General features: G+C 38.3%; 2 protein-coding genes and 1 long non-coding RNA gene across 4 annotated transcripts; 2 read left to right on the forward strand and 1 right to left on the reverse strand.

Annotated features, from left to right (window-relative positions):
• The first annotated feature begins 421 nt into the window (after nucleotides 1-421).
• LOC135625915 (small RNA degrading nuclease 5-like) lies at nucleotides 422-13,739 on the forward strand. 2 transcript variants are annotated; one of them, XM_065131056.1, is made up of 15 exons: nucleotides 422-597; nucleotides 1,485-1,541; nucleotides 1,614-1,679; nucleotides 2,816-2,949; nucleotides 3,084-3,196; nucleotides 3,710-3,817; nucleotides 3,884-3,954; nucleotides 5,195-5,254; nucleotides 7,614-7,669; nucleotides 8,873-8,933; nucleotides 9,132-9,399; nucleotides 11,563-11,744; nucleotides 11,839-12,134; nucleotides 13,277-13,418; nucleotides 13,513-13,739. In XM_065131056.1, exons 1-14 carry the CDS (start codon nucleotides 499-501, stop codon nucleotides 13,398-13,400), a joined length of 1,695 nt encoding a protein of 564 aa, XP_064987128.1. In that variant the 5' UTR covers nucleotides 422-498; the 3' UTR covers nucleotides 13,401-13,418; nucleotides 13,513-13,739. The 2 variants fall into 2 exon arrangements, with proteins under 2 accessions (XP_064987128.1, XP_064987137.1); XM_065131065.1 differs by lacking the exon at nucleotides 422-597 and having other exon boundaries at nucleotides 2,859-2,949.
• Nucleotides 13,740-17,319: 3,580 nt separating this feature from the next.
• On the reverse strand, nucleotides 17,320-18,524 carry LOC108952106 (uncharacterized). Its single transcript, XR_010492206.1, has 2 exons — nucleotides 18,301-18,524; nucleotides 17,320-18,220 (listed from the first exon to the last, which is right to left on the reverse strand). It is a non-coding gene; the product is annotated as an uncharacterized LOC108952106 (long non-coding RNA).
• A 2,828-nt stretch (nucleotides 18,525-21,352) lies between these two features.
• Nucleotides 21,353-22,684, forward strand: LOC135637361 (uncharacterized). The gene is made up of 2 exons (XM_065150070.1): nucleotides 21,353-21,688; nucleotides 21,936-22,684. The coding sequence occupies exons 1-2, from the start codon at nucleotides 21,358-21,360 to the stop codon at nucleotides 22,541-22,543; spliced, it is 939 nt and encodes a 312-aa protein (XP_065006142.1). The 5' UTR covers nucleotides 21,353-21,357; the 3' UTR covers nucleotides 22,544-22,684.
• Nucleotides 22,685-25,762: the final 3,078 nt, after the last annotated feature.

A 25,762-nucleotide genomic window follows, 5' to 3' on the forward strand; every position in this document is an offset into this window, starting at 1 on the left:
GCATCTAATGTGGACTAAACCAAAACTCAGGTTTGGCTCGGTTTAATTTATTGGGTCAATTGGTAAGATTTGTCGAGTCATTCCTAAACTTAAGAGATCGGAGAATAGTAGAATTGCTCGATCCAAAACCGATTTACCTTCAATTTTTTTTGCTTCTCCAAACTCGAACTTAAATATTCGGAACTTAAATCTAATTTCGCGAAAGACAACATATGAAAATAGTTGTTATTAATTTTCTTAATCGACTAATCTTTGAAAGAATAATGATAAATAATATTTAAATTAGACTTAAGCGAGTTTCCGACCGCTGTAGTTTTACCCAACTGTTTCTAAAAGAAAAATAAAAAAAAGGAAAAGGCATAAAAAATTAAAAGAAGGGAAGCCTTCGGTTTTTTGGCCTCTTTTATGACTCGAAGCCCCTTTGTTTCCGGAGTCTCGCTTTGCTTCTCCGCTTTGCCTCCCCTATCGGACGTAGCAAAACCATCGCGGCCGCCTTCGATGGGCTCGTCCTCCTCCCCCAAAGCCCCCGAGAACCTTAACCGAGAGAACCATGATGATGGCTCCGCCGCCTCTTTCTTCGACATCTATGGACCTGACGTAAGCATCCTTTGTCCTCTCTCTCTCTCTCATCTTCGAAAGCATGATCTCTTGGAAACCTAGGGTTTCCCTGCGTGCCGAGAGTTTGTCTTGCTTGTTTTTTTTTTTTTTTTTTTCTTTCTTGAAGTTGTTTGAAGAAAGCTGTGACCCTTTTGAATCTCCCTATGGCCATCATTGTAAATGGTGTCTGATTAGTCAAAGATTGGCTGAAGCGAAGCTGGAGTACCACTGGGATGCGACCAAAGTTGGATTTTTGGTTTCCTAGTAATATGGAATAATTTTTTACCGAATAGAATGTGACTATTGTGGATTCAGTTTTGAAGTCCCATGAGATGCAATGCTTGCTGTTAATCCGCTACCAGACATGGGATTTTGCCTGTATCTGTTGCTACGTATTCCATTGTCATCGACTGTCTATTGTCTTGGTTACCGAAGACTCATATTTTACCTTTTTGGTTTAGTACAAGGGCACAACACTCCTGCTAGGTGCAGGTACTGTCTATGCCTCTGTCCCAGGAGAGCCAACAAATAACTTTTTAGGTCAACCCAATTGTAATTTCCATGTCAATACTTTGGACATGTCTGGTTTAAAGCGAGTGGGGAATCAACCGACTCTTTCAAACAAAATGTTCTGTCTATATCCTTGGTCCTTAAATGACTTGAGCTGTGTTGCGAATGTTAACTTATTTTAAATATTTTTTATTTTGAAGAAGATGATGATGCCGACAAAGTTGGCATATAAAGTTGCATTGTCAAGTAAATAATTTAATTTCTATTTAAAACTATGTTTTTTATAAATTGCATGATGTTTCTATCTAATTATTTGGTGATCTGATGTGCAGTTATCCTGTTTGTGTTTAATATATGTTATGGATTATGTCTTGCAGGGAAAGGCTGATGTTATATATAAAACCCCTGCAGCTGATTCAACTCTAAATCTTCAGGTTATGTAGTACTTTTTTTTTTATGAAGTTTCTCGCTCTATTAAATTTTGACATGTGTTTCTTGTCAAGCAGGATATTCAAGGGCTTGTAACCTGGGTCATTGGTGATGGTCTCATGCCATCCTGGGTTTTTGTCAAGGTACAAATGCTTTGTCCTTCTTACTATGATGATGTCTAGTATATGTTTTCCAACATGTTTAACTCCTATAATTTAATGGACTGTAAGACTCTCACCCTTTTACCTTATGTATTCAGTAGAAATTGATAAGAGGCCAAATTTGTGTAACTTATTAGCTGTTCCCAATAAACCATGATTTATTAGCTGTTCCTATAATTTAATGGACTGTAAGACTCTCACCCTTTTACCTTATGCTTGTGAGGTTTTTTTTCCTATAAATATCTTTGGTAAAAAAGGAATGTTCTTTGTCTTTCATGAGTCCATAATTTAATCATTGAAATCTTTTGTTGCACCTGCTGCTCACATCTTCTTGCAAAGTTCCTGCCTTAGTGATGGATAACATTGTTGCCTAATCCGCATTCAGATCTCAGTCGGATATTATTTGGATGAAATGGTAGTGCATTATAAAGGCTGGTGTCTGCTTATTGTCGTAGTTGAGGAGTTATCTTTGCCAGATGTATCACTAACATAGCACAATATGATACCTTCTGGTTCATCATTGAATGTATAGAGTCCCTATGGATAAACCCTTTCTTGAGATTCAGCAGTGGGCTGGAAGAACTCCAATTTTTTTGTGGTTTATGTTTCATGGACATGTCAGAACAAGTTTAGGGATAGGAAATACTGGAACATGATCACAGATTGAGGTTGTTGTGAAAATTATGTGATTTGGTTATTCATTGTGTGATTTGATTAAGAAATTTTGTCCTTATGCTTATTTGTTTGAAAATTGTATTTTAGAATGAAAACTCAATATTCATGGTGATCAACAATATTCCGTTGGTCTGTTTCTCATTGATTATCATTCAACTAAAATGTGGATTCATATTCAATGACACTACCAAGGATGTATATGTTAGTTGCATTTGTCAATGTGTTGATGTCATTCATCTTTCTAGCTCTTGTTGTTTCATCTGCTCACGCTAAAAACCTTCTTGTCTGGCGAAACATCGACCACCCTTATGCTAGTTTTTTAACTGCCCTAATGCCATTCATTTGTAGTCAAGTACTTGTATCATGACTGATTTATTTGAATAACATGTGATGCAGTTCTTGTGTCTTTAGTAGCACCTAATCAATCTCTTTATTTTTCTCAGAACAAGCCACTTATACAGAAAGTCATACTACTCTATATTCCAGGCCTGGATGCAGCTTTGTACATGGAAAACTCTGGCCTACTTACTGGTCTAAGGGACAGTTGTGGTGCTCCCAAGCCAGCATTGGCTTTAAGGTCTGTGGCTGAGTATTAGTTTCTTGACTTGCTTCTGGAACATTTCTGTCAGCACATGAGCTTATGTTTATTGTTTTAAGATACTTGCTGGAACATAGACATCAGTATTGTTAATTTACTATGTTAGATGTCAGTTGTGTTTCAGATGAATTGCAAACAATTGATGCGCTTCTAACATGCAAAGTGAAAAGAAAGCGTGATGAGGTTGATTTAAAACCCAAGACATCTGGTCAAACTTTCGAACAAGGTATGTATAGATCTCAGTGACATGATGCATTTGATGTTGGTGAACACTCCATATGACATGGGCAATGAGAGTTTTGCTTGATAGTGCATTTGGCTTTCCATTCTTGAGTGTAGTATGGCATGGACCCTTCATGCTGATGGCACACGACATGTTACAGCGTGGCTGGAAACTTTCCAAAATTTGAAAATCTACTGCTTAGCAAATCCTAAATTGTTACTGTTAAATTAAGTTTGTGCCCAAACTGAGTACTTGTGTTGTTAGAACTAATTCACATGTGTTAACCTTTCCATTATGTTAAGTGGATTCATCGACTTCTTTTTTTGCTTTTAGTCTGATTCTTCCTTAAACCCATCGTTTGATGAAATCTAAATGTCTAATTAGAATTTCATTTTCTTTGTGGTATTACCCAACAGTGCAATTTATGCAATCTATTATATTCAGTTCATATGTCTAGTTGTCTACAACATAAATTTCGTTATATTCTTAAACAAATAATAACTATGCTTCTTGCAGGAGAATTATTTGCTCTGGAAAATTTAAGGGAACTACCTTTTCCTATCCACTATTATACCCTTTCCAGAAAGGAACTTGAGGATAATGGATATATCTTGAATCAGCCAGGTAGTTTGCTGATTTATATATTTCTTAGTCCTTCTATTAGTTTGTGATGCTAAATATATTATGCAGGTGTGATCGCCACTCTTCCTTCTCCTTCAGGGTCCCCATTGCATGAAATTCTTGCACTTGACTGTGAGATGGTAACATTTACTAAAAATAATGTTTTAGATTGAATTTATTCATTACAAACTTCTAGTGGATGCTGCTTATAAGCTTATCAGATAACATTCTATCATCTTGAGGTGTGTTTATCCTCCATTGTAACTTAATGCTTAGTTATTATGTTGTAGGAACCTTATCAAGAAGAACCTCAGCGCAAATTTATAACCCATTACAGATTTTTTTTACTAAGCAAAAATGATCCTGCGAACTTAATGAGTTGAAGATTATGTACCCACCATTTGTTTAAAGGAGTTGGTTGTCATGTTTAAAGTGCGCCTTTTTCCTTGGATCAGATAAGGATTATAGGATTGAGACTGCTGTTATGTAATGCTAGGTTTGCGTTCTTTGTCACATTATGATATATGAAACTATTTTTATATTGTTTTACCTGTAGAAAAAAAAAAGTTAGTTAACAAACAAATCTGTTACGATATAAGAGACCTTGATTCTAGACCCAGAGAAGGTCCTGATCCAAGTATAGGCACGACCATTCCCTAAGTAAATGAACTTGGTTGAGATTATGAGTTGGATAACAGGCCTCATGCATGGATGGTATGCAAAGGGATTCAAGGTATATGAAACATATTTCAAAATAAACTGATGGGAAAGATAGTCAGGAACTTGGATTAGTGAAATGTGGGTATGGATGAGTTTGAGATTGTCAGTCAAATGTTCACAAGAATAATGGAATATTAGAGGTTGCATAGAGATTGAGAGCCAAACAATTAAGAAAACTAGCAATATGATTCTGGAAATAAATTTGAAAGTTAAGAGTTCAGATGAAAAAAGATGATAAGGGATAAAGGGCTGAACTTATTATGGTTGTGGACTCACTCCATATCGCCCCTTTGTGCACATACAAAATCTACAGCCTCAGACCATATGCCAATAAGGAAATTTTCTTAAATTAATTTCTTGTAGTTGAATGTTTTGTTTTGTTAAGATAGGGTGTGTTCATATAGGCTTACATGACAAGGTATTTCTTTAAGATACAGAGTGTTCATAGGGAGCATCCAAATCCTATATAAGGTGACAGATATTTTAAAACTTGATTCCTAGTAATTTAATTATCCTTTTAGACTAATTGTATGCTTTTTTTATTCTTATAATATTTATTTGTAGGGTAACTTTCCTTTTATTTCATGTGTTTCTTTTGAGACTTAAGAACTCTCCTAATTTCATAATTTAAAACTGACACCTTTCATTTGTTGGTGTTAGTGCGTGACTGCAGAAGGGTTTGAACTCACAAGAGTTACACTGGTAAATGTTGCAGGAGAGGTAGGCAGTTTGTTCCCTTTTTAATTTTGCTCATTAAGTTTAGGTAATATTGTTTTTTTTTTTTCATATTGTAGCACCTTCTATACTTGGCTGGACAGTTATTTAACAACCATCCAATAATTGTCTAATTATGTGTTTAATTGTGGATAAGCTATTATTTATGTAAGTTTCAAGTCTTAGTACTGGAACGATACCAGTCAGACCGGTAGTGGTCAGGTTTGTACCAGCATACAATGGGTCCATATGCTGGTGTACTGGTTGGTATCATGGCTTTGATTTGTCTGGACTGGCTGGACCATAAAAAGAAATGAACCCAGTTTAGGGTTTTTCAATGAATTCTACATTGTTAGAGTCAAAATTTACTAATTATATGGGTCGATTTTGACTATGAAAACAATGAGTGATGAGTCAAAACATGTTTAACATGTGGATTACAAATTGTATTCAGAGAAAACATACATAGAAGAATTCTAAACATGGACCTAGGCTTCATCTATGCGGATCTAGCCTTTTGAATTTAGGCTACAATTTTGTGAATCTAGGTCAGATCTGCGAGGATCAAGACTTGATTAATATCGATCTAAGCTAGGTTTTCATGGATCTAAGCTAGAGATGATAGGATCAAGCCTAGAATCTTGTGGATCTAGGCGGATGAAGCCTTGATCCTCGCAGATCTGGTCTTGATCCTCATGGATCTAGCCTATATCTGCAAGGTTCACAGCTTGATCCTCATGGATTTAGCCCTGAATCTGTTAAGGGAATCATCTAAAACCTAGCCCTAGATTCATGAAATAACTGCAACAAACTAGATAGTGATTAGCTTGAAAGATAAATTGATCCTCATGGATTAACCTTTTTATAAAAGAAAACCCAATTTGGATCTCAAAATGAGACTTTAATTTGTTGAGATTGAGCTTTCCTTTGAGAAATCTTGAGCTTGGGATAGAATTTGAGTGAAATTTGAGTAGGATTGGGAGAGGGAATGAAGAGAGATGTAAGATGGGAGGAAAGGAAGGGAAAGGAGGGTTAAAAAAGTCAAAATAGACCCTTGATGAGTCTCTTCGGTTCCGATAACCCAGGGTAAGGTTATTGTCTGGTAGACCAGTTCCAACAGCCAAAAGCCCTCTTTTGTATTACCACCTGTTCTCAGTTTGAAGTGGTAAGTTTCCTTTTGGGTTTCTGCATGAGTTTAAAGAAGTTGAGTCAGTTCTATGCTTTCCAGCGTAGAAAAGGTGATCTAGCATTCCAGTTTTGTTATTTATCGCCCATGTGTCTTTTCTCTTGCTGAATTGTAAACATCTAGGTCTTGCTTCAAAGAATTGATTGGTTTTTTTCTGATTTTCTCTTTGTTGTTACATTAAACGAACATTATCTTCTGATTTTATTCCTTTTTTTTCTCCTTAATTTTTGGAGTTTCCAAGTAAATTCCATCTTGGGTGATGGATGACTGCATAACTAGTTGCACCCATGTTTATGTGGATTGTTGCTTCCACTCCTACTGATCGTGTTAGTTATGTAGTTGATCGTTGGGCACTCATTAGGCAATTTGATTAGAGACTCCAAATTCTAATTGGGAAGGTAAATTTTGTAGCTTTCTTAGAGTCTTTTTTAAAGTTTGCATTGTCACACACTGAACGGGCATAGGATTTAACTGTCCTTTAACAACCTTTAAGACAATTCTGTTTGTTGCAGATGTCTGGCCCATTGTATTAAGCATAACTTCCTGCAAGATGTTTAAGAATTAGTGCTGACCTTAAAATTTTTATTTTAGCCAAAATCTATTAGATGAACTGACTTTCTTTTTGCTATATATTATAGATATGAAGGATCTATACTTGGAGGCTTTCCTAAATAGAGTTACATTAACTTTTTTTTTTTCTCGTGAGAATGATCTTGATTTTGATGAGTAATAGTGAGAAAAAAGTCAAAGGGATCGTAGGTTAAATGTTTTGTTTGTTCTGAAGTTTGTTCTTACGAGTAATCTAACATGGAGCTATTTGTAAACTTTGCAATATTCAAATTTTTAAAACTGACTGTTCAAGAGTCAAAACACAAAATCTGAGGGGTCACTGTTTCTGCCAAACTTTTGCCTATGTCGATATTCATGCTGAATGGCATAAAATGGGTAAACTATGCTTCCCTTTTCTATCTTGTAGAGAATAAATAAAATAAAATTTCTTAAAATCTATGGTATATTAAAATGCCATTGTCTTCTTCTTGTTATTCCAAGCACATGTATTCTATGTATAATGGATGTCATATGGATGCTTTATCCTTGATATGGGATTTTTCTTGTTTAGCCTTTAAAGGTTACCGTGAGTCTGTGAATTTATTTGAGCTTACAATATTTTCCTTGCAGGTGGTGCTCGACAAACTAGTCAAACCTTCCAACAGCATTCTCGACTACAATACTAGGTAAATTTAGATAAATTTAATTAGTAGTTTTCCTTCTTCTAACCAAATAATGCCATTCTTGCTTACTGGATATCGACTTATTATTAGAATGCATAGCTAGCTTTCAACATTATACTTGCTCCGTTTGACCAGTTTATTTATTGGTTGCCTTGTGATGGTTGGAAGGTACAATTATTTCATGATTTTATATGGAAGGCTACAGTCTTGCAATTATCAGGAATTTAGATTAGACATGGTATGTTTTGCAAGTCAGTGTTCAACCTATCCTAATGCTATAGTTAAGGGAGTTATGTTTTATTTTTTTGGTTTTGATGCTATTTCTATGTGTGAATTGTCAGTCCTTATCTTGTTAACAAGGCTTGATGTATTGTTAATGTGTCACTCTCCAACTATAGTCACATATGTCAGATGTCTTTGAAGGATATTTACAGTTTCTTCCGAACAATAGATTACTTTTGGATTCCTTAGGTTATTCAACCAAATCTTCTCAGGTCTTGACAAACTATTCAAACCTTCCAACAGCATTCTCGACTACAATACTAGGTACATTTTAGATAAATTTAATTAGTAGTTTTCCTTCTAACCAAATGATACCATTCTTGCTTACTGGATATCAATTATTAGAATGCATAGCTAGCTTTCGACATTATACTTGCTCTTTTTGACCAGTTTATTTATTGGTTGCCTTGTGATGATTGGAAGATGCAATTATTTCATGTTTTTATATGGAAGGCAATAGTCTTGCAATTGTCAGGAATTTAGTTTCATAGATATCTGGGCTTTCTTCAAGGAAATTAATTGTCTTCTTTCTGGATGCTGATTATCCGATCTGAAATAGTGTGCTGGGATGGTACATAGCTAATTCCTTAGATGTCTGACATGTACGAATATTATGTTGATGCTACAGTGCCCTTAGGTAGTCCTTTGGCCGAGGGTCACATATTGTAATTGTGAATGTTCTTATATTTTTATGGCTGATCATGTACTCTGTTTATGTATTATGCCGCCCGGTGCACATCCACATAGTATATTGTGTAGTAACTTGGTGTTTTATGATAAGGATAACGAATAAAATTAATTAATATTCGATAAATTATTTCTTATGCTAGTGACTGCCTACTTATGGAGTTTTATGTGCAGTATTTCTTTGCTATTGGAATGCATTAATTTTATTGCAGAAAAATGAGGTTTTAGCTTATGCAGGTACAGTGGAATTACTCGTGAGATGCTAAATGATGTGACAACCACAATCAAGGACGTTCAGGTATAGTGGAAATGCATATTCTTTTTTTTGTTTAATGTTTTTAGATATGCTTATATTATTTTTTTTTTTCTTACTCTTTCTGCTTAATATGGTAATATATACTTGGTTTTTTGTTACCTTAACATAGGGTAATTCTTTTTTACTATAAGTACATTAGAAATTGATTTATCTGATGGTAGTTCTGATTTGTATCATCAGGAAGAGTTCCTTAAGCTTGTGCACAAAGAAACAATTCTTGTTGGCCATTCTCTTGAGAATGACCTTCTAGCATTAAAGATATCTCATGATTTGGTAATCGATACGGCTATTTTGTACAAGCATTCTCGTGGTGCTTGCTACAAGATAGCTCTGCGAGTTCTATCTAGTAGATATCTTTCGCGACAGATTCAGGCATCAGGAAATGGACATGACAGTATCGAAGATGCAAGAGCTGCTATGGAATTAGCACTTTTGAAGATTAGACATGGTATGTTTTGCAAGACACTGTGATCAACCTATCCTAATATTATAGTTAAGGGAGTTATGTTTTATTTTTTTGGTTTTGATGCTATTTCTATTTGTGAATTGTCAGTACTTATCTTGTTAACAAGGCTTGATGTATTGTTAATGTGTCACTCTCCAACTATAGTCATGTATGTCAGATGTCTTTGAAGGATATTTACAGTTTCTTCCCAACAATAGATTACTTTTGGATTACTTAGGTTATTCAACCAAATCTTCTCAGGTCTTGACCTAGTTTCACCTTTTTGTAGTAGGAGGCATTCATGCACCATGCAGAAGTTCTATAAAGCACTACATTTTTTTCAAGCAGTTAATGTTCTTTTTAGTCTGGTTTTTAATTTTTTTAATAATTATAAACCATGATATCAGGGAGTACAAGTTGGTATAGTACCTGGTATCCTAGTATTGTGACAGGTTGCTGAAAATGATATTAGAAGGACCATCCTAAGTGTCCATTGTCTTCCATATTTCATTGAGAAACCTACTATCACACTAAAGACTGTATTCTTTTGTTCTAGATGCTGATGGCATATGCAAGTTGTCATGGTATTTGTTGTTTCTCCACTAATATGACTCAGTACATGATTATGATATCTGTTCTTGCTCTGACGTTTTATTCTCTAATTACACATTAGGGGAAATTAATGAACTTAAGGAACTTGGACATGGTCTGGTAAATAATCTTTGGATAACTGTTGCTTCTATTGCAACAGTTATGAACATGACTAGAAGTATCAAACCACCATTCAGATAGATATATAAACAAATGGACTGAAGCGCCTAGGGCTTTGATCATTTTGGAAATTTGGCATCTTTTAGCGCCTAGCTCCTTTGACAACACTGGGATAAATAAAAAAGGAAAATTGAGAAAAATGGTCCATCGTCTCATATCATGGAGGCTGTAAGATCAAAAGTTAGTGTGGCAGTGACTAGAAGTATCAAACCACCATTCAGATAGATATACAAACAAATGGACTGAAGCACCTAGTGCTTTGATCATTTTGGAATTTTGGCATCTTTTAGCGCCTAGCTCTTTTGACAACACTGGGATAAATAGAAAAGGAAAATTGAGAAAAATGGTCCATCGTCTCATATTATAAAGGCTATAAGATCAAAAGTTAGTGTGGCAGTGACAATGAAGGATGATCCCAAGTAACAGAGAGCAGCTTAATTTCTGGAGATTGCAGCAAACAGCTGTTTCTTTGTGCTGTATATCTAATTTGACTCATTGTACTGTTCCATTTGTTGTTTGAGCAAGTTTGATGTAGAATTGTGTTTTCCTTACAAGGTGGTGTCACTTGTACAATTGATTTCTTGGGAGGAACTTAGGATTAAGTAGTTCACGTGACAGCTGTACATCATTTTTAGGCCTCTATACCCTACTTGTACAATTTGTTTTTTGTAAACAGAAAATTGTTTGTGCATATCTGAATTGAGGATATATTTTTTTTTTGCTTGAGCAGTGAGACGGATGTAGAGTTTTTACTGTTTCATCAGCAAGGAATGGTTTTAATTACTGAAAGTGCCCTGTTTAGTTGGTTTGTCTGTGAGTTGATAGTCACCTGTACGCTTCAAATTTTTGGGGGTAGATATGGGTTTATGCTGTATATGAGAGTTGCTAATTTGTACGTGGCATCTGATAAATCTTTGTTTTCATTTGGAAAGTAGAGTTGTACATGGAGAGCTGTCTTGTTTTTACCCTCCAGATATGGGGGGCTTTGAACTTTACTGTCATTTTATACTTGGTGAGGGATGAGACAAGAAGTTACATTGAGATTGAGAGGATTGAATTGTCTTGATATTGCTGATTCTGAAGTTTGAGCTTTTGGTATAAAATATGAAACATTCAATTCATCCCCCAAAACTACTGAATTGCATAAATCAGGCTTTGTAGTTCTTGCAGTTTACTTCAAAGCAGTGAAAATGGTAAAACAATATCATGGCAACTTTTTTTTATATCCATGATCATCCATTTAGAATTATACATGCCCATTGTTGCATGACATACTCTTTCCTTGCTTTGGATTATAACATGAATCAGGCTTCTTTTGTGCTGCATCTGATACATGTTTATTCAAATATGAGTCAATCTTTCAGTGCCTTATTTTCGTAACTTCTGTTGCACCAGGACCTGATTTTGGCTTACCACCAAAATTCACTCGAAGCAAGCTGGTTGCTGCTTTGCATCAGAGTGGGAAAAGTTGTTCTCTCGTTGATGATGTATCGATTCTGAAAAGATATTCTGATGAATCATGCAATTCAATTCCAGTATTTTCAGATTCTGAGGCGCTTTCCAGAGCTATAAAAGAGGTTCAAAATGTTTTAACTCTTTGAATCAGCTTTCTGAGTTGCTTTTTATTAATGATCAATTGGTTTTGAATATGAACTTTTATTCTTAATGTAGGTAAAAAATGAAAAAGTAAGCTTTATTTGGACCCGTTTTTCTGGATTGTTCTCTTATTTCAAGAAGCAAGCTCAAGATGTAGAGAGGTTGAGACATCGAATTGCGGAGGTGATATCGTCCCTGACATGTAAGAGAAAAAAAGCCAGGACAACCATAAAGCATGGTGCAGTATGCTCAGAATTGAAGGATATCCTAACTGGGATAGATGTTAAAATTCAAAAGCTGTACAATGCATTACCTAATAATGCTTTATTAATAGTTTCTACCGGTCATGGAGATACAGCTATTGTTCAGAGGTAAGTTTAACCGTCTCTACAATAAGAGCAGCTACTCTTTTACTTTTGCTGATCTTATGAGAATGATCTGATTTCATATTGTTTTTTTTCTTTTTTTTCTTTTGGAGCAAATGACTTGAACTAGTGATGTGTTTAGTCTGGCCATGTTTAGGTTGGCAGTTGTCTTGATACTTTTGAAACTATGGTAAAAGTTTATCCGCTTTTTTCTTTCTTAGGACCTTTCTTTTCAAGGACTCCCTAGTGAAACAATTAAAAAAAAGAAAATGATGCAATAGATTAAAAAAAAGGGTCAAATCAAACAAGGGGGCAGAATAAGAGTACACAGATGGTGCAGCAGAAAGTAATCTTGGAAAGAATATAGTTGAACAGAAGTTTTTCCTTTTTATTTTTATTACCTGAGTGCAAATTGCAAATTTGATTCATATTTTTCATTGAAGGCCAAGAAGGATGTCTTTTAGCTATAATGGTAATTGGAACACTTTTTTACTTCCTCAGATATTGGGTGGTTTTTGGGAATGGAGAAAGTGTATTGTCATGAAAACATTATGGGAAAGGATTTTATTTAGAGGGGAAAATCTAGCAACTATTGGCTGTGATGTGATGATAAGAACACCATATACCCACACACACAAAAACTAATAGACGGGAATTTCATATGATATATCATGTGTGCTACGAGGCTGGTTTGTTGAAGTATTAGCATTTAATTCTTTTATACAATTTCTAGTTGATTGTCTATGTCCCTAGCCTTTTGTTTAGGCCTGTTTAAGGGTGTTATTGACTACTGTACATTTTGGCAATCTGCAAACTATTTCATGTTCAGGACACACTTATTCTGGAATTTTTATTTAATCTTCATGATAATATCATGTTCTGTCAGTTCAAATTACATGTTTAGTCCAAAGTCCAATACTTTTAGTTATTCTCATTATCTTTAAGTCATCATACATACCCCCCTACACAAGATTTCCATGAGTGGTGAATTCCAGCAAATAGAAACAGTGTGCTTCCTCTCTGTTTACTGTATTATGCTGGTGTTAATTCTAGATATTATTTCTAGATTTGGTTCCCTAGTTTCTTTTACTTTTTCATCTTCTCTTTGGTTCCACTTACCACTTATTATTATCCTTGTACATGTGAAGATTAAGGAAAATGCTCACCGATGGTTGTGACGAAAATATTAATCGTGAAGAAGTTGTGCGAGCCTTGGAAGAACTCCAAGCCCGAGCGGAAGTGGCACTTTGCTTTGTCTGTGTCAAACATTGATATCTTTCTTTTATTATGGTAGGCCCTTTTTGCATTGACATCTTGAACGTCTCTGACCTTCTTTACTCTTGGTTGGTGGTTGCTTTCGCTAACATTACTGTTCGCTTGCCAGGGATTCGTCAAAGAGGCGTAGTGGATGAGAATACAGCAAAGCACGAGAGGTACAAACAGTTTCGAGTGTGGGCACAATATTTTCCCGCGAAATGATTTGAAAGCACGCCGGTATAATGTGCCAGACTCTCTATTGTATGACATTTTTTTGCCGTCGCCTTCTCATTCTTCTTCCATGTCATGAATGAGAAATGTGCATATTTAATGTGAAGTAGATTGTTTGGTGAAGCCTCGATTCGCCAAGGGTTCAAAATCTGGACCGTCCGTTTCAGTCGGATCATGCTACAGTCGAGCGATGATCTTGCCGCGCAAGTCGTTTGTGCAAAGACCTGAAGCACGTGATCTGCGATGAGTTGGCGTTGTCTAGAATGTTCACCTGCCAAAGCAAGTGCCCGTCTCTCGGTACTATATATGACGTGTCTGTCTCATTGTCGCAACCGTGTTTGCCTTCCCCATGAAACCCTCTTGCGAGGAGTCGAAGAACGAGCAAGATCCGAGCGAGATCCATTCTCACCGTGAAACAGTCGAGCAAAATCCGAGCAAGGGGTCGAAGAAGGCGCAGGATCCGAGCGATCATCTTGTCGTCGATCGGAGGGTAAACGATCTCTCTCCCATTTCTTTTCGAGGGTTCTTGTGGGTTCTTAGTTATGCCCTCGTGGTTCTTTCGTTTCTCGGATAAGATCAACGCAAACAACGAAGCCCGCGACAAACCCGTCCAGGTCTCGTAGTATCTTAACTCTCACTGTGTTGATCCTCTCTGCCCTTCTCTTCTCCATCATGTACTCTTTCATGTAAATGATAGCATGGCCTTTGGCACTTTCTTTCTTATCTTGTCTCTCCTTATCGCAGTTCTTTTTCACGGTTCTTTAGGTTTTAAAGATATTTCCCTCTCGCTTTTGCTTGTTTTCTTGAGTTGGGTCATCGCAGGTGCCACATTCGTCTGTCACGAACCTGGCCTCTGCTCGCCTGTTCTTGTCTGTCTTGATCATTTTTCATGGGTCTGTTAAAGAATGTTGCCACCCCATGATTATATGTATCTATAGGATAATGTGAAACCGACGTGGTTGCTCCAAAGATGTTGAATCAAGTATTATTCTCTTTTTTTATTATTACGCAACTTGCGGAGTTAACGTTGGCAATTTCCGTTTCGAGATTGCTTTTGGACTCTTGGGAGCATTCCTTCTCAGTTAGTTAGGAAAAGTCGTAGTTGTTAAGATCGATTTGTTGGTTATTCCGTTGGCTATAATTAATTACTGGGATTATCATCAGGAAGTGTTTGCTTTTTATATCAATGGCTTTTGGTGTTGAATATTTACAAGAATCCTTGCCTTGCACTCTTTATTATTCATCTAGAAATGGAATGGGATTATTTTGATTGCTCGACAGTTACAGATTCCATTTGATTGGTGTTGAACGTTTAGAAGAATCCTTGCTTTGGCACTCATTATTAATCGTCTTGAAATCGAAGGGATTTTAGTTTGATTGCTTGACAGTTACAGGTTCCATTTAATATCGTATTTGAAATTAACGTCAAGAGTTAGATCTTGAAAGAGTTTGTGACTTGTACATGCGTGAGATGAAGCTTCTTTTAGCCAAGCAGAAAACAGAATTTCTTTTGCCTCCAATGGTTGCATTAATGATCAAAATTCATGTTGCTTTTGTGATTTTTTTTTCTCTTACCTTTTTGGACTCTGTCAATGTACAAGTGTGGGACAATCATCTATTGAGCCTTAGTATCAAAGCCTAATATTTAGTTTCCATTTGGATCATATTTTAAAGTTTGACATGTTAAGATGTCATTAACAAGGTTTTTTTTGTTGATATGATGACAGTTCACTGAGTATCGTCTTCATTCTATATCAAGATATTGAATCATTTATTTGTAATGTCTGTCATTTGGTTGTAAAGTTCCCTCTGGAGCATGCTGATCTCATTCGATGTCTTTACTGAATGTATCCTGTTAAACCAATCAGTTCAAACATCTTTGACTTGAAAAGAAAATGTTTCGCTTGATTATAAGAAGTTGCTGAATGGTAGGTTGTTCCAGGGTGTACCACAATTTCAAGAAAAGAAAATGGAAAAACCATATGGTTGGTATCATCAAATAAATCTACGGTAATCTGATTTCTTATCATTTCTATAGTCAATGATATTCGAACAGGTAATATTTTTTGAATTAATAAACACTCTTCGTTATAGTAAAGAATAGTAATTTCCGGGTCAATATTAAAGTTGCAGGATCATCAAGTTTTGATGATCTTCTGGATCCGTTCTACTTGGCATATGACCATTTAAAGAGCATTCGTTGTAGAGTTTCTGGAATCATTGCATATACAGATTTTTTTTGACATTTACAAGATTCTGGAACAAGTATAAGATTCTTTTTAATTATTAATCTGCATCTTAATTGAAGCCTGTTCATGAAGCTGAAATGACACTAATCTGACTTTAATGTGGGAGTAGCACAGAATGAGAGGTAAAACAATTATAGATGAATGAGTTTGCATCTTAACTTTCAAACTCGCCAGATGTAAAACCGTATACTCGATTGAAGATCGGCTGAAGTGAAGCCGGGTTAGGCCTTCACTTTCGACGAGGGACCAGGAACAAAACAAGAATATAGAAACAGAGTAAACATATCAAGAACAAAACAGAGATCACAATAAAATCTATTTGTATTTTCAACCTCATCAGAGCGCAACGTCTCGTAATGTCAACTCCTCACTATTCAAACTAAACTTTCGAATAGCCACATTCACCCTTATTAAATTATAAGCACTTGATGAAAAGCACCGCGTTCTAATTTTAAAAGCAATGCAGACTTTTTTTTTTCCGCCTGAAAGAATGACTTTAAAGAGAATTTTTATCAATATACATTCTAATTTTACTGTCAAATGCAATTAAGATAAAGCTGGAAGGCGAAGATAGCACATGACTATTGAGCCTAAGAATAATCTCCCATCCCTCGTTGGAATGAGATTGCGCCTAAGGATATTGAATCTCCCATCCGTCATTGGATCCAATTAATTTATTGGAATTATGGGGCCCAATACAAAGCAACATTAACTATCAATTTTTAATGGAATTTGTTCTCATATGTTAGGGAAGTCTCGTATACTGAGAGTATGTCCTTTTTTATGTTGGGGGACACTGATAATGACAACGCATGTAATTAGTTTAATCAGATTAAACTAATAGTTAGTTAAGCCTAATAGTTAATGCATTTCTTGCGTATCAGATTAAATACCACATCTTCAAAGGATGCACTAACAGTGGTTGAGATTTCCCTCTCTCTCCTCTCCCCCCACTCCCCAACCCCCCCAACGAAAACAAAATAAAAACGAACGAATCATCAATAATGACCATTTTAAACTAAAATCCTAGAAGTTACAGAAAAGTGACTAATTAAAGCAAAGATCTTAGGGAGTAAGAAGATATCTAGCATCACAATGTTAAGAAAACAAAAGAAACAATCTACACAAAAAAAAAAGTATGATAATTCCTGATTACAAATACTTGTTTTCTTTTCTTCTTGTTTTTTAGTGAAATATGGATGTAAGCAGGAGCATATTTACAGGAGGCTCAACAAACGACCAATACATGGTATGAGTGAGAAGTGTTGTGCTCCGTTGATGTAACCTTCATCTAGTGTGGTGCTTCAAGTAAGGCTCTATAACCCTAAATCCTATAAAAACGAAAGGATATTGACTAAATAACTATAAGATCCATCAAAATTTGTTTCAACACCATAGCACCAAGTATTACTGCAAGAGCTTGTTACTCCTATAATTGCACATACCAAGGTATCTATAATAATATTTAGCTCGCCTTGTTAATCCCACTGAATAAATACACATATATACATAATATTATGTTCATATTCGAAAGATGATTCAGGTAGTACACACAATGACAGATGAGAACAAATTAAGATAAAACTTTCCGAAGATTCGTCTTTATTATATCTTTTTCCTTCTTGGGGAAAGAACTACTCCAAACCCCATATATGCTCTAAAAGTCCAGTCCTCTGTAACACTAAGTGAAAGCCTTTAATATCATTTCAAGTTTCATATTAACTGATCATCGGCAACAACTTCCCACGAATAAGAACTCCCCTCGATTGAACCCAAATCTACACCATGTCTTCTATCATTTGAAGATCCAAGATTGACAAAACAAAGATTCACGAAACGGAGAGAGAACATATCATGAACGAAGGGCAGATTTCAAGAGAGAGAGAGAGAGAGAGAGCAACAGATCATGAACAAAGGGTAGATGTCACCTTGAGATCGGGATCAGCGGGAAACCGGAAGCTCCGACGATAATCTGCCGAAGCGAAGCCGGCTTGGGCCTAAACAGAGGCGAACTTGTTGAACGTCTCGCGACAGCTCCATAAGTCTTGGGGGGGGAAGTAGGATCGGGATCTAAATGATGTCTTCTACATGCAAGACCAGAAACAAGAATCAAGAAACAAACAGAGGTACTAGATCAAGAACATCAGACACGAGAATAGAGCAGATCACACTCCACATCGACGAGAAACCGGAGAGTCCGATGATGATCGGCCCTACGAAGGAGAACCGCCTCGGGCCTCGCGACGGCTCCGTCCTCCTGCTCCTTGTCATCGGTCTCGCCACGGCAGCAGCAGAAGAAAGCGACGACCCGCGTGCGAGCGGCAGCGGAGTCCGATGATGAGGTAGGATCGGAATCTAAATCATGTCTTCCGAATTTAAGATCAGACAAAAGGATCGAGAAACTAACAGCGCAAAAGATCAAGAACGTCAAGCACGTGACAAGAGCAGATCACACTCCACATCGACTCCGATGATGATCGGAGCAAGTGAACCCCATCAATAGCCCCAAAGGAGGAGCAACGCGTTGGGCCGCGCGACGGATCCGTCCTCCTGCCCCTCGGCATGGGAGCCGCAGGTAGTCCTCGGCCCGGTCGCAACGGAAGAAGGCGACGATCCGAGGAAGGGAGGGAGGGACGGTTCGATGGCTTCCCGATCTCGTTGTCCCGAACGGTTTTGCGGAGTCTAGAAGCATCTGCTCTATTTATAGGGCTCGCCCGTACACGTGTGAGCAGCGGATGGCCGAAACGTGTGCCGTGTAAACTTGATGATAAGAAAAGGAACGGACGTGATTTAAACTTGATACTCCGGTAAATTGGTGGATCGATATCTTTGCTACCTATCAAAACACACACATAAATCAATTATATATAATCACCACTAATTGTCTCTATTTAATTTTAAGGAGAACAAACATGTCATGAATTTGGTGAGGGTGGAATCATTATGGTTGCTGTCAAGCCGATGTCGGCGTCGAAAACTAAGTGTGGTGATGGAAATAGATACAAGGTTGTTGCGTTCGGAGACATGTGTCGACTTCGAGTCGTTCCCAAGGAAAGGAAATGTACGTGAATGCAGATAACAAGCCGAGCTCATTAATTACTTGGGGAGAGCTACTTCAAATCTTTCCCACCCATTTCGTGACGTCGGATAGGATGATGTGGCGTTAACGGCGGGTGGGTGGTCAAAGGAAGCATGTGGTGGTAACCGTACTTCCAAGCCTGTGATGATGAAATGACATTATTGTTATGATGGCACCTCATTTGATGTCATGAGGGGGAGGAAATTTATCTGACACTACGGATTTATGTATGTAATTGACTTATCGAATTATATGATAATTAAGATGAGTGGATATGATAATTATATGTAATTGATTTATGTATGTCATGGAACACTTTGAGTATCTATAATCCTTTCCATGACATATGATGATGCATATGTGTTCTCATGCGTGACGTACAAGTCCTTTAAATCCATATCCACTCATCTAACTTGTTTGATATTAGATAAAGGCACTTCATCTTGAACGCGAAGAGATATGATCATGGAAGGTGTTCCTTAAATGCTCAAACATAACGCATATCCTCGTTCCTTCCTCTTATGGCCATCGGTTAAAGCATCCCTCTCAATGCCAAGTAAAATGTGAAGGCATGGATTGGACCATTCTACTTGATGTGGATTGTGCCATCTTTTAGTTCACGGCACACATATGCCTATGGTTCAACGAATCATACTATATGTCTAATAAGAAACTAATATTTTATATAACATTCTAAATAATGGTTTATGACTTTGAATCAACATCTTAATGTTCTTTTATAAGTATTTTCATTATGATGACCACTTAAAAGATAAAAAAAAAATCATTTTTATCGATGATTAGTACAAAGAGGATGTAAATAAATTTTTGATTGTTTAAGATTATTTGGTTTGGTTGCATCGATACATTCTTTTAATTAGTTTGCAAAAATCGATCGATTCTAAATCCAATTACCATATTTTTTAATTAGTTTGGTGGACTAATTGATGTTGACCGGGTCAGCCCTCCATCATCCTAGTATATATGTTGACCGGTGGAGCTACTTTGACCAAGAAAACATGATGAGTTGATGACATATGAGTTGTACCCACTCAATATCAATGTCTATATCTAACTATACTTAAAAGTAAAGTTATTAATATTAATTGATGATTGGATAAAAAATCAGGAACTAAATCGCCAATTCATTTATTTGATCATTTGTATTGATAAACATTGATAAAACAACTGACAAGTAATATATATATATATATATATATATATATATATATATATATATATATATATATATATATATATATATATATAATTGTTTGTTAGTTTTGCTAGTAAAGGCTTTAGTGATATATTTATATTGCATATAATTTTAATTAAATTTATAAGTAATAATATTTTTAATTAAGAATATAGTTCCATTAGTGATACAATGATCCAAAATTTGAGCAGTCCTTCATTTTGGCTTTGATATATAATTAACTATACATGCAAAGACATAGGTTTTAATCAAATATTTGAGTCAAAGTTGTGGCAACATAAATCCTAAGGGATTAAAAAAAAGAAGAATTGGGAGAATAATATAGCCAAAAGAGATGTGAAATCCCCATCAGTAAGAAAAAGTATACCCTTCAGAAATTAATTCCCCATCAGTAAACTTGGACTTGGCATCTGCATGAAGGTGGAGAAAGGGAGATAGGCTACCTATCTATCTCCATTCCTATAGATGCCATACTTGCACGCCATTAGAGTCACCAAGTTCAGAAATCAAGACCAAGTAAGCGTTTTTACTTGTCTTGCCCTTCCTCGAAGACCACCTACCTGGAAATTTCATGTCCCTCACCTAACTCGGTGCAATTGCTATTCCATCTACTTTGGACCTGTGGAAACTATAAGAACATACTGTACAAAAACAGTACTCGATACGTATCTGGAAAGCCATTTGCCGGTTTGATCGATGGTGCATTTAGAATGGTTACTGTACAAATACTGACGTCCGTGGTCTGGTTATTAGAAGAACTGCCTGCCATTTTGGAGAGAACAAGATTAGAGTGTGTGTTGAAGAGAACAAGAATAACCATATATATATATATATATATATATATATATATATATATATATATATATATATATATATATATATATATATATATATATATATATATATATATATATATATAACATGGAGGACCACAGTACTGATACGGATTAATGAGCCATCTGTAACTTCTCTCCATGTTAATGTATGCGGCATTTGAGACTCGTTCATCACGAAATGATAGGATGAAACTGCTGTGCTTAGTTTAAATAAGGGTGTATTGGCTTGCACAAATCTCAGTGATGGACAATATTAGGTATTATTGTTGTAGTTTGATGTTGGCATGCGTGCATGTGTGATGTGGGGGGAGACTTTGTTAAAGGAGTGCAGTCGAGAGGGAAAGATGGATAGATAGATAGAATGCTAATTCCCTCTTTGTCGTGTAAAACTAACAAAAAGGACTTCCCATCCAAAACCCTAATTTCTTCGTGGCTGTTACTGTCCTTCCTCCGGCCTCTCATCCTTTTTCTTCCAACGCCTGCTGTGCGATCACCTTCTTGTCGGGGAGGGGAAGTTCTTCTTGGGGTGATGGGATCGTCCTCCAAGTCGGCTGGTGGATCAGACGAGGGGAGGCGTGCATGCCTGCGCGGGCACTGGAGGCCAGGAGAAGACGAGAAGCTGCGGCAGCTGGTGGAGCAGTTCGGACCGCAGAACTGGAATTCGATTGCAGAGAAGCTGCAAGGTAGATCAGGTGAGTCGATCGACGCAGCAGTTCTACTGCCCTACTGTTCTCGCAAGGGTTCGATCATCATAATAAGCTTAGTAATATTATGGTTTAATCCCATCAAGCTTCCACTTGCTCTCTCTCTCTCTCTCTCTCTCTCTCTCTCTCTCTCTCTCTCTCTCTTCTGTGATGGCGTCTGTGTCATGTTTCTCTTTCCCTTGCGTTCTAAGAAATGGGTTAACTCAAAGGTCATCATCCTCCACCCTCGGTGCAGGAAAGAGCTGTAGATTGAGGTGGTTCAACCAACTCGACCCCAGGATCAACAAGAGGCCCTTCACGGACGAAGAGGAAGAGAGGCTCCTCGCGGCTCACAGGATTCATGGAAACAAGTGGGCGCTGATCGCACGCCTCTTCCCCGGGAGGACCGACAACGCCGTGAAGAACCATTGGCATGTCGTCATGGCTCGACGGCGCAGAGAACGATCCAGACTGTTCAACATGACAACCTCATTCTCGGTCCCTCACAAGGGCACCGCTACTACCACACAACACCCACAGTCGCACACTAGAAAGCTCTTGGGAATTGGGAGCGGCACTTCAATGCTTCCATGGGAGTTCAGCACCTTCGGTAGTTCCAAGCTCCGCAGCTGGTCCTTCCACCCTTACCATCTCACGTACAGAAGCTTAGCGGGGGATGCTAACTGCGACAGGGTGACTCCTCGTTCCGTCAAGCTTTCTTCCCTGGGACATGGATACGGAGATGAGGCACCTAATTCAAGTGAGACGAATCCTAGCAACGAGCATGGTGGGGATGACGACGGATCCTTGCAGCGCGATGGCGTTCCCTTCATAGATTTTTTGGGCGTCGGAATAACTTCTTGAATCTGATGAAGGAAGTGAAAGATGATAAAGGCAGGAAGTTGGATCGTTTGGTCAAACGATGGATATCTTTGTATGGATGTGTGGAAGTAATATATGAAACTTTACTTGTTAACCTGACATGATGTAACGAATATTACTTGATGGAATTTAAGGAATCGATGCCAACGTTGCGAGCTTTGTGTTGTCTGAGTCTGACATACACTTTATAAATACGTGCGATGAAGAAATGTTGAAATAGGGAGGTCTTATTTGCCACTTGGAAAATGTTGGAATATGCAACATTTGATGTATGTGTGTACATATATTATCACAGAAATTGATGTGTGGTCATCATCAGTACTGTATTGTTCGTCTTTAACATAGATGATGAGAGTTGAAGTGGTATTAATGTTCTTCTCGCTTTGTAAAGAAAACACTACTTACGATAGCCTTATTAAACCTATATTTATCATTGTTCTAAAATAAAATGGCTGAGAAAATACAATAATATTGTTTTGCTAAAAGTTCAGGTGGGTTACGATGGACTTGAATTTGGGCTCATTTCTCCATTAGACTAACAGTTTCGGCTACAAATACTATGGGCTCTTCCCGAGCCCAAATATCAGAACTTATGTTGGGAGATTAATTAGGACTGTTTCATCAAATTGTTGGCTAGATTTATTATCATTATATTTTTAAGAAAAAAAATAGATATGACAACCTCGTAAAGCATTTATAAATTTACCCCAATTTGAACCTAACTAATATGGGCTATACTAAATCATTTCATTAATAATTTAATTTTAAAGATTGTAAATAGTTTCAGTTTTAAAAGTGTTAGTGAACCTTTGTATCATGGCTGAGGTGCCAACACGGTTCGGTCCCGTCCCAGATGCGCAAGATCGCCCGCGTGGATACTCGGGCAACGGAAGTCGTTGTTCGGTTGGGTCGAGCTCGAACCTTGCTTTTGGAACGCGAGGGGTCCCCTTTGATTAGTCGCTTCCTTTTCCATCGCTTGGCTCCTACACAGAGGTCGGGGTTGGGAGGGAGATTTGTCGACTCGACCCCTCTGAAGATTTAGTTAGAATTGAGTGAAAACGAGAAAATCCTCCTTTAGCGTTGGCCCGACTATTACGAACGATCATCGTGCACTCGCAACAACTTCGTTCAACGAACCGTTTGTCGCTCACACCTACATGTACAGCTGCTTGACAGTATATTTTCTCTTGGTTTTGGGTCATTTTGCTTGTAAAAATGTAAGTTCGAACAAGCTGCAGCGTTACAAAGCGACTGCTCATCGAACCGAGCAAACCAGCTCCGTTTTCACGTGCCGCGGGCTGATTTCTGGAATCTGCCTCCGCTCACCAAAACGTCAGCCATCTCAGCCCCTTTGAACCCCCCGGGTGGCACAGGGCTGGATGGGGCTTCGGATATATACCGGGCGTTGAACACTCTTTTGCAAGTTCGCACGTTGCCTTGATGGGAACTTGTTGGCATGCCCGGGACTAGGTGAGCGGCTGTTTGTGGGCTTGCAGCTGTTCGTTCAACCTTCTAAAGCCCTTGTTTTTTTCCCTCTCCCTCTTTTCTCTTGTGCACGCAAGGTGCTCGCTGAATTGCTTGTAAAGCTTCCCCTTTTCGCGAGACTTCGGGACTTGTCCGTTGCTCGTTCTTTCGAACTAATCAACTTTCTCTTTTTACAGGTCCTTCGGGACCTGCGAGAGGTTACAAGTGGGCTGATCCTTACGGAGCAATATCGCAAGGGCGAAGCGCGACTTAGGCAACGCAAGCTAAGTTCGCGTCTTTGGCCGCAAGGGTGCCTCACACCTTAGGAAATTCCAGCTAAGGCCGTGACATTGTGGTATCAAAGCGGGCAAGCACTTCGAGCGAGCAGCGAACGAACTTCGCAACTTCGCCATGGCAAAGCATCGTGGCGAATCAAGCAAGACGGGGCAAGTCGGACCCTTGCCCCAAGCAGCCGCAGGTGGGCTGCAAGTGCACACTCGCTCTCATGCTGTTGGAGCCGCTCAAGAGGAGCGCGACAGCAAACATGATGAGCGAGAAGTTGGCTACTCTCCGCGAGCAGAGGAAGCGCAATCTGGAGCGCTAACTGGGAAAAAGAGTCACAAGGAGAGACTCACAACGGCGGAAACCTGCCTGGATGTTCTTGAAGCGAGCATGAAGGAACTCTACCATGGCCAACAAAGGCTTGTTGGGGTAGAGAGCTCGCAAAAGGAAGCGGAGTCCAGGATCGACAAGGTCGAGGCCCTAGTCGACCGATTGTCTGATGACACCAAAGACTCTATGCAACACTTACAAGATGTTGTGGCGGAACTCACTTCAAAGGTGGCCATGCTCACAAGAACACTAAATGCAGGAGGAAGCAACACCTGCGTTGCACCGCCACAAAATTTGAGGGCACCCGAGCCTCATGGATATGGAGGGGCCAGAGATGCCAAAGAACTCGAGAACTTTCTGTTCGACATGGAACAATACTTTCGAGCTACGAGGCCCGATTCTGAAGATACCAAAGTTTCTATAGCAACAATGTATCTGAACGGAGAAGCGAAACTTTGGTGGTGAACCCGTTGGGAGGAGATCCAACAAGGTTGGTGTCGAGTCGACACATGGGAGGACTTAAAGCGGGAGTTGAGAACTCAGTTCCTACTGGAAAACACAGAGTTCGTCGCAAGAAGGAAGTTGAGACAACTCCACCAGAGTACCACCATACGAGACTATGTGAAATAATTTTCTACACTAATGCTGGACATACAGGACATGTCTAAGAAGGACAAGTTGTTCAGCTTCCTCGATGGTTTGAAGCCATGGGCTCAACAAGAGCTAAATCGAAGGAATGTTACCGATGTGGTCGGGGCAATTGTTGCTGCAAAAAGGCTTACTGACTTTGTTTCCTCTGAAGACCCAGGAAGAAGGAAACAATCTTTAGGCAATCACCCTCCAAAACATTCTCGGGGGAAGGAGCTCGGGGGCGAGCAAAAGAAGAAGAGTTCCTACAAAGGGCCAAACCCGAAAGGCAAGGCCTCAAAACCTGGAGGATGTTTCTTGTGCAGAGGACTGCACATGGTGAGGGAGTGCCCACAAAAACAGGCACTCAATGCTTTGACGGCTTCCATCCACCCCCCCTGATCGGACAAGGGCAAAGCTGTTGCTCTTAGTTCGAGCAGTTCTGAATCCAACAGCGATGAAGAGGAGTTGCAAGAACCCTGAATGGGAGCAATGTGT

Source organism: Musa acuminata, chromosome BXJ1-3 (genome assembly GCF_036884655.1).
Source record: "Musa acuminata AAA Group cultivar baxijiao chromosome BXJ1-3, Cavendish_Baxijiao_AAA, whole genome shotgun sequence".
NCBI lineage: Eukaryota > Viridiplantae > Streptophyta > Magnoliopsida > Zingiberales > Musaceae > Musa > Musa acuminata.

Excerpts from the sequence above, each read along its gene's own strand:
- LOC135625915 (XM_065131056.1), top strand. The coding sequence starts at position 499 with ATGGGCTCGTCCTCCTCCCCCAAAGCCCCCGAGAACCTTAACCGAGAG. Across the intron at positions 1,680-2,815 it reads CATCCTGGGTTTTTGTCAAG|AACAAGCCACTTATACAGAA; the intron begins GTACAAATGCTT and ends TATTTTTCTCAG. Across the intron at positions 9,400-11,562 it reads ACTTTTGAAGATTAGACATG|GACCTGATTTTGGCTTACCA; the intron begins GTATGTTTTGCA and ends CTGTTGCACCAG.
- LOC135637361 (XM_065150070.1), top strand. The coding sequence starts at position 21,358 with ATGCTAATTCCCTCTTTGTCGTGTAAAACTAACAAAAAGGACTTCCCA. Across the intron at positions 21,689-21,935 it reads GAAGCTGCAAGGTAGATCAG|GAAAGAGCTGTAGATTGAGG; the intron begins GTGAGTCGATCG and ends CCCTCGGTGCAG.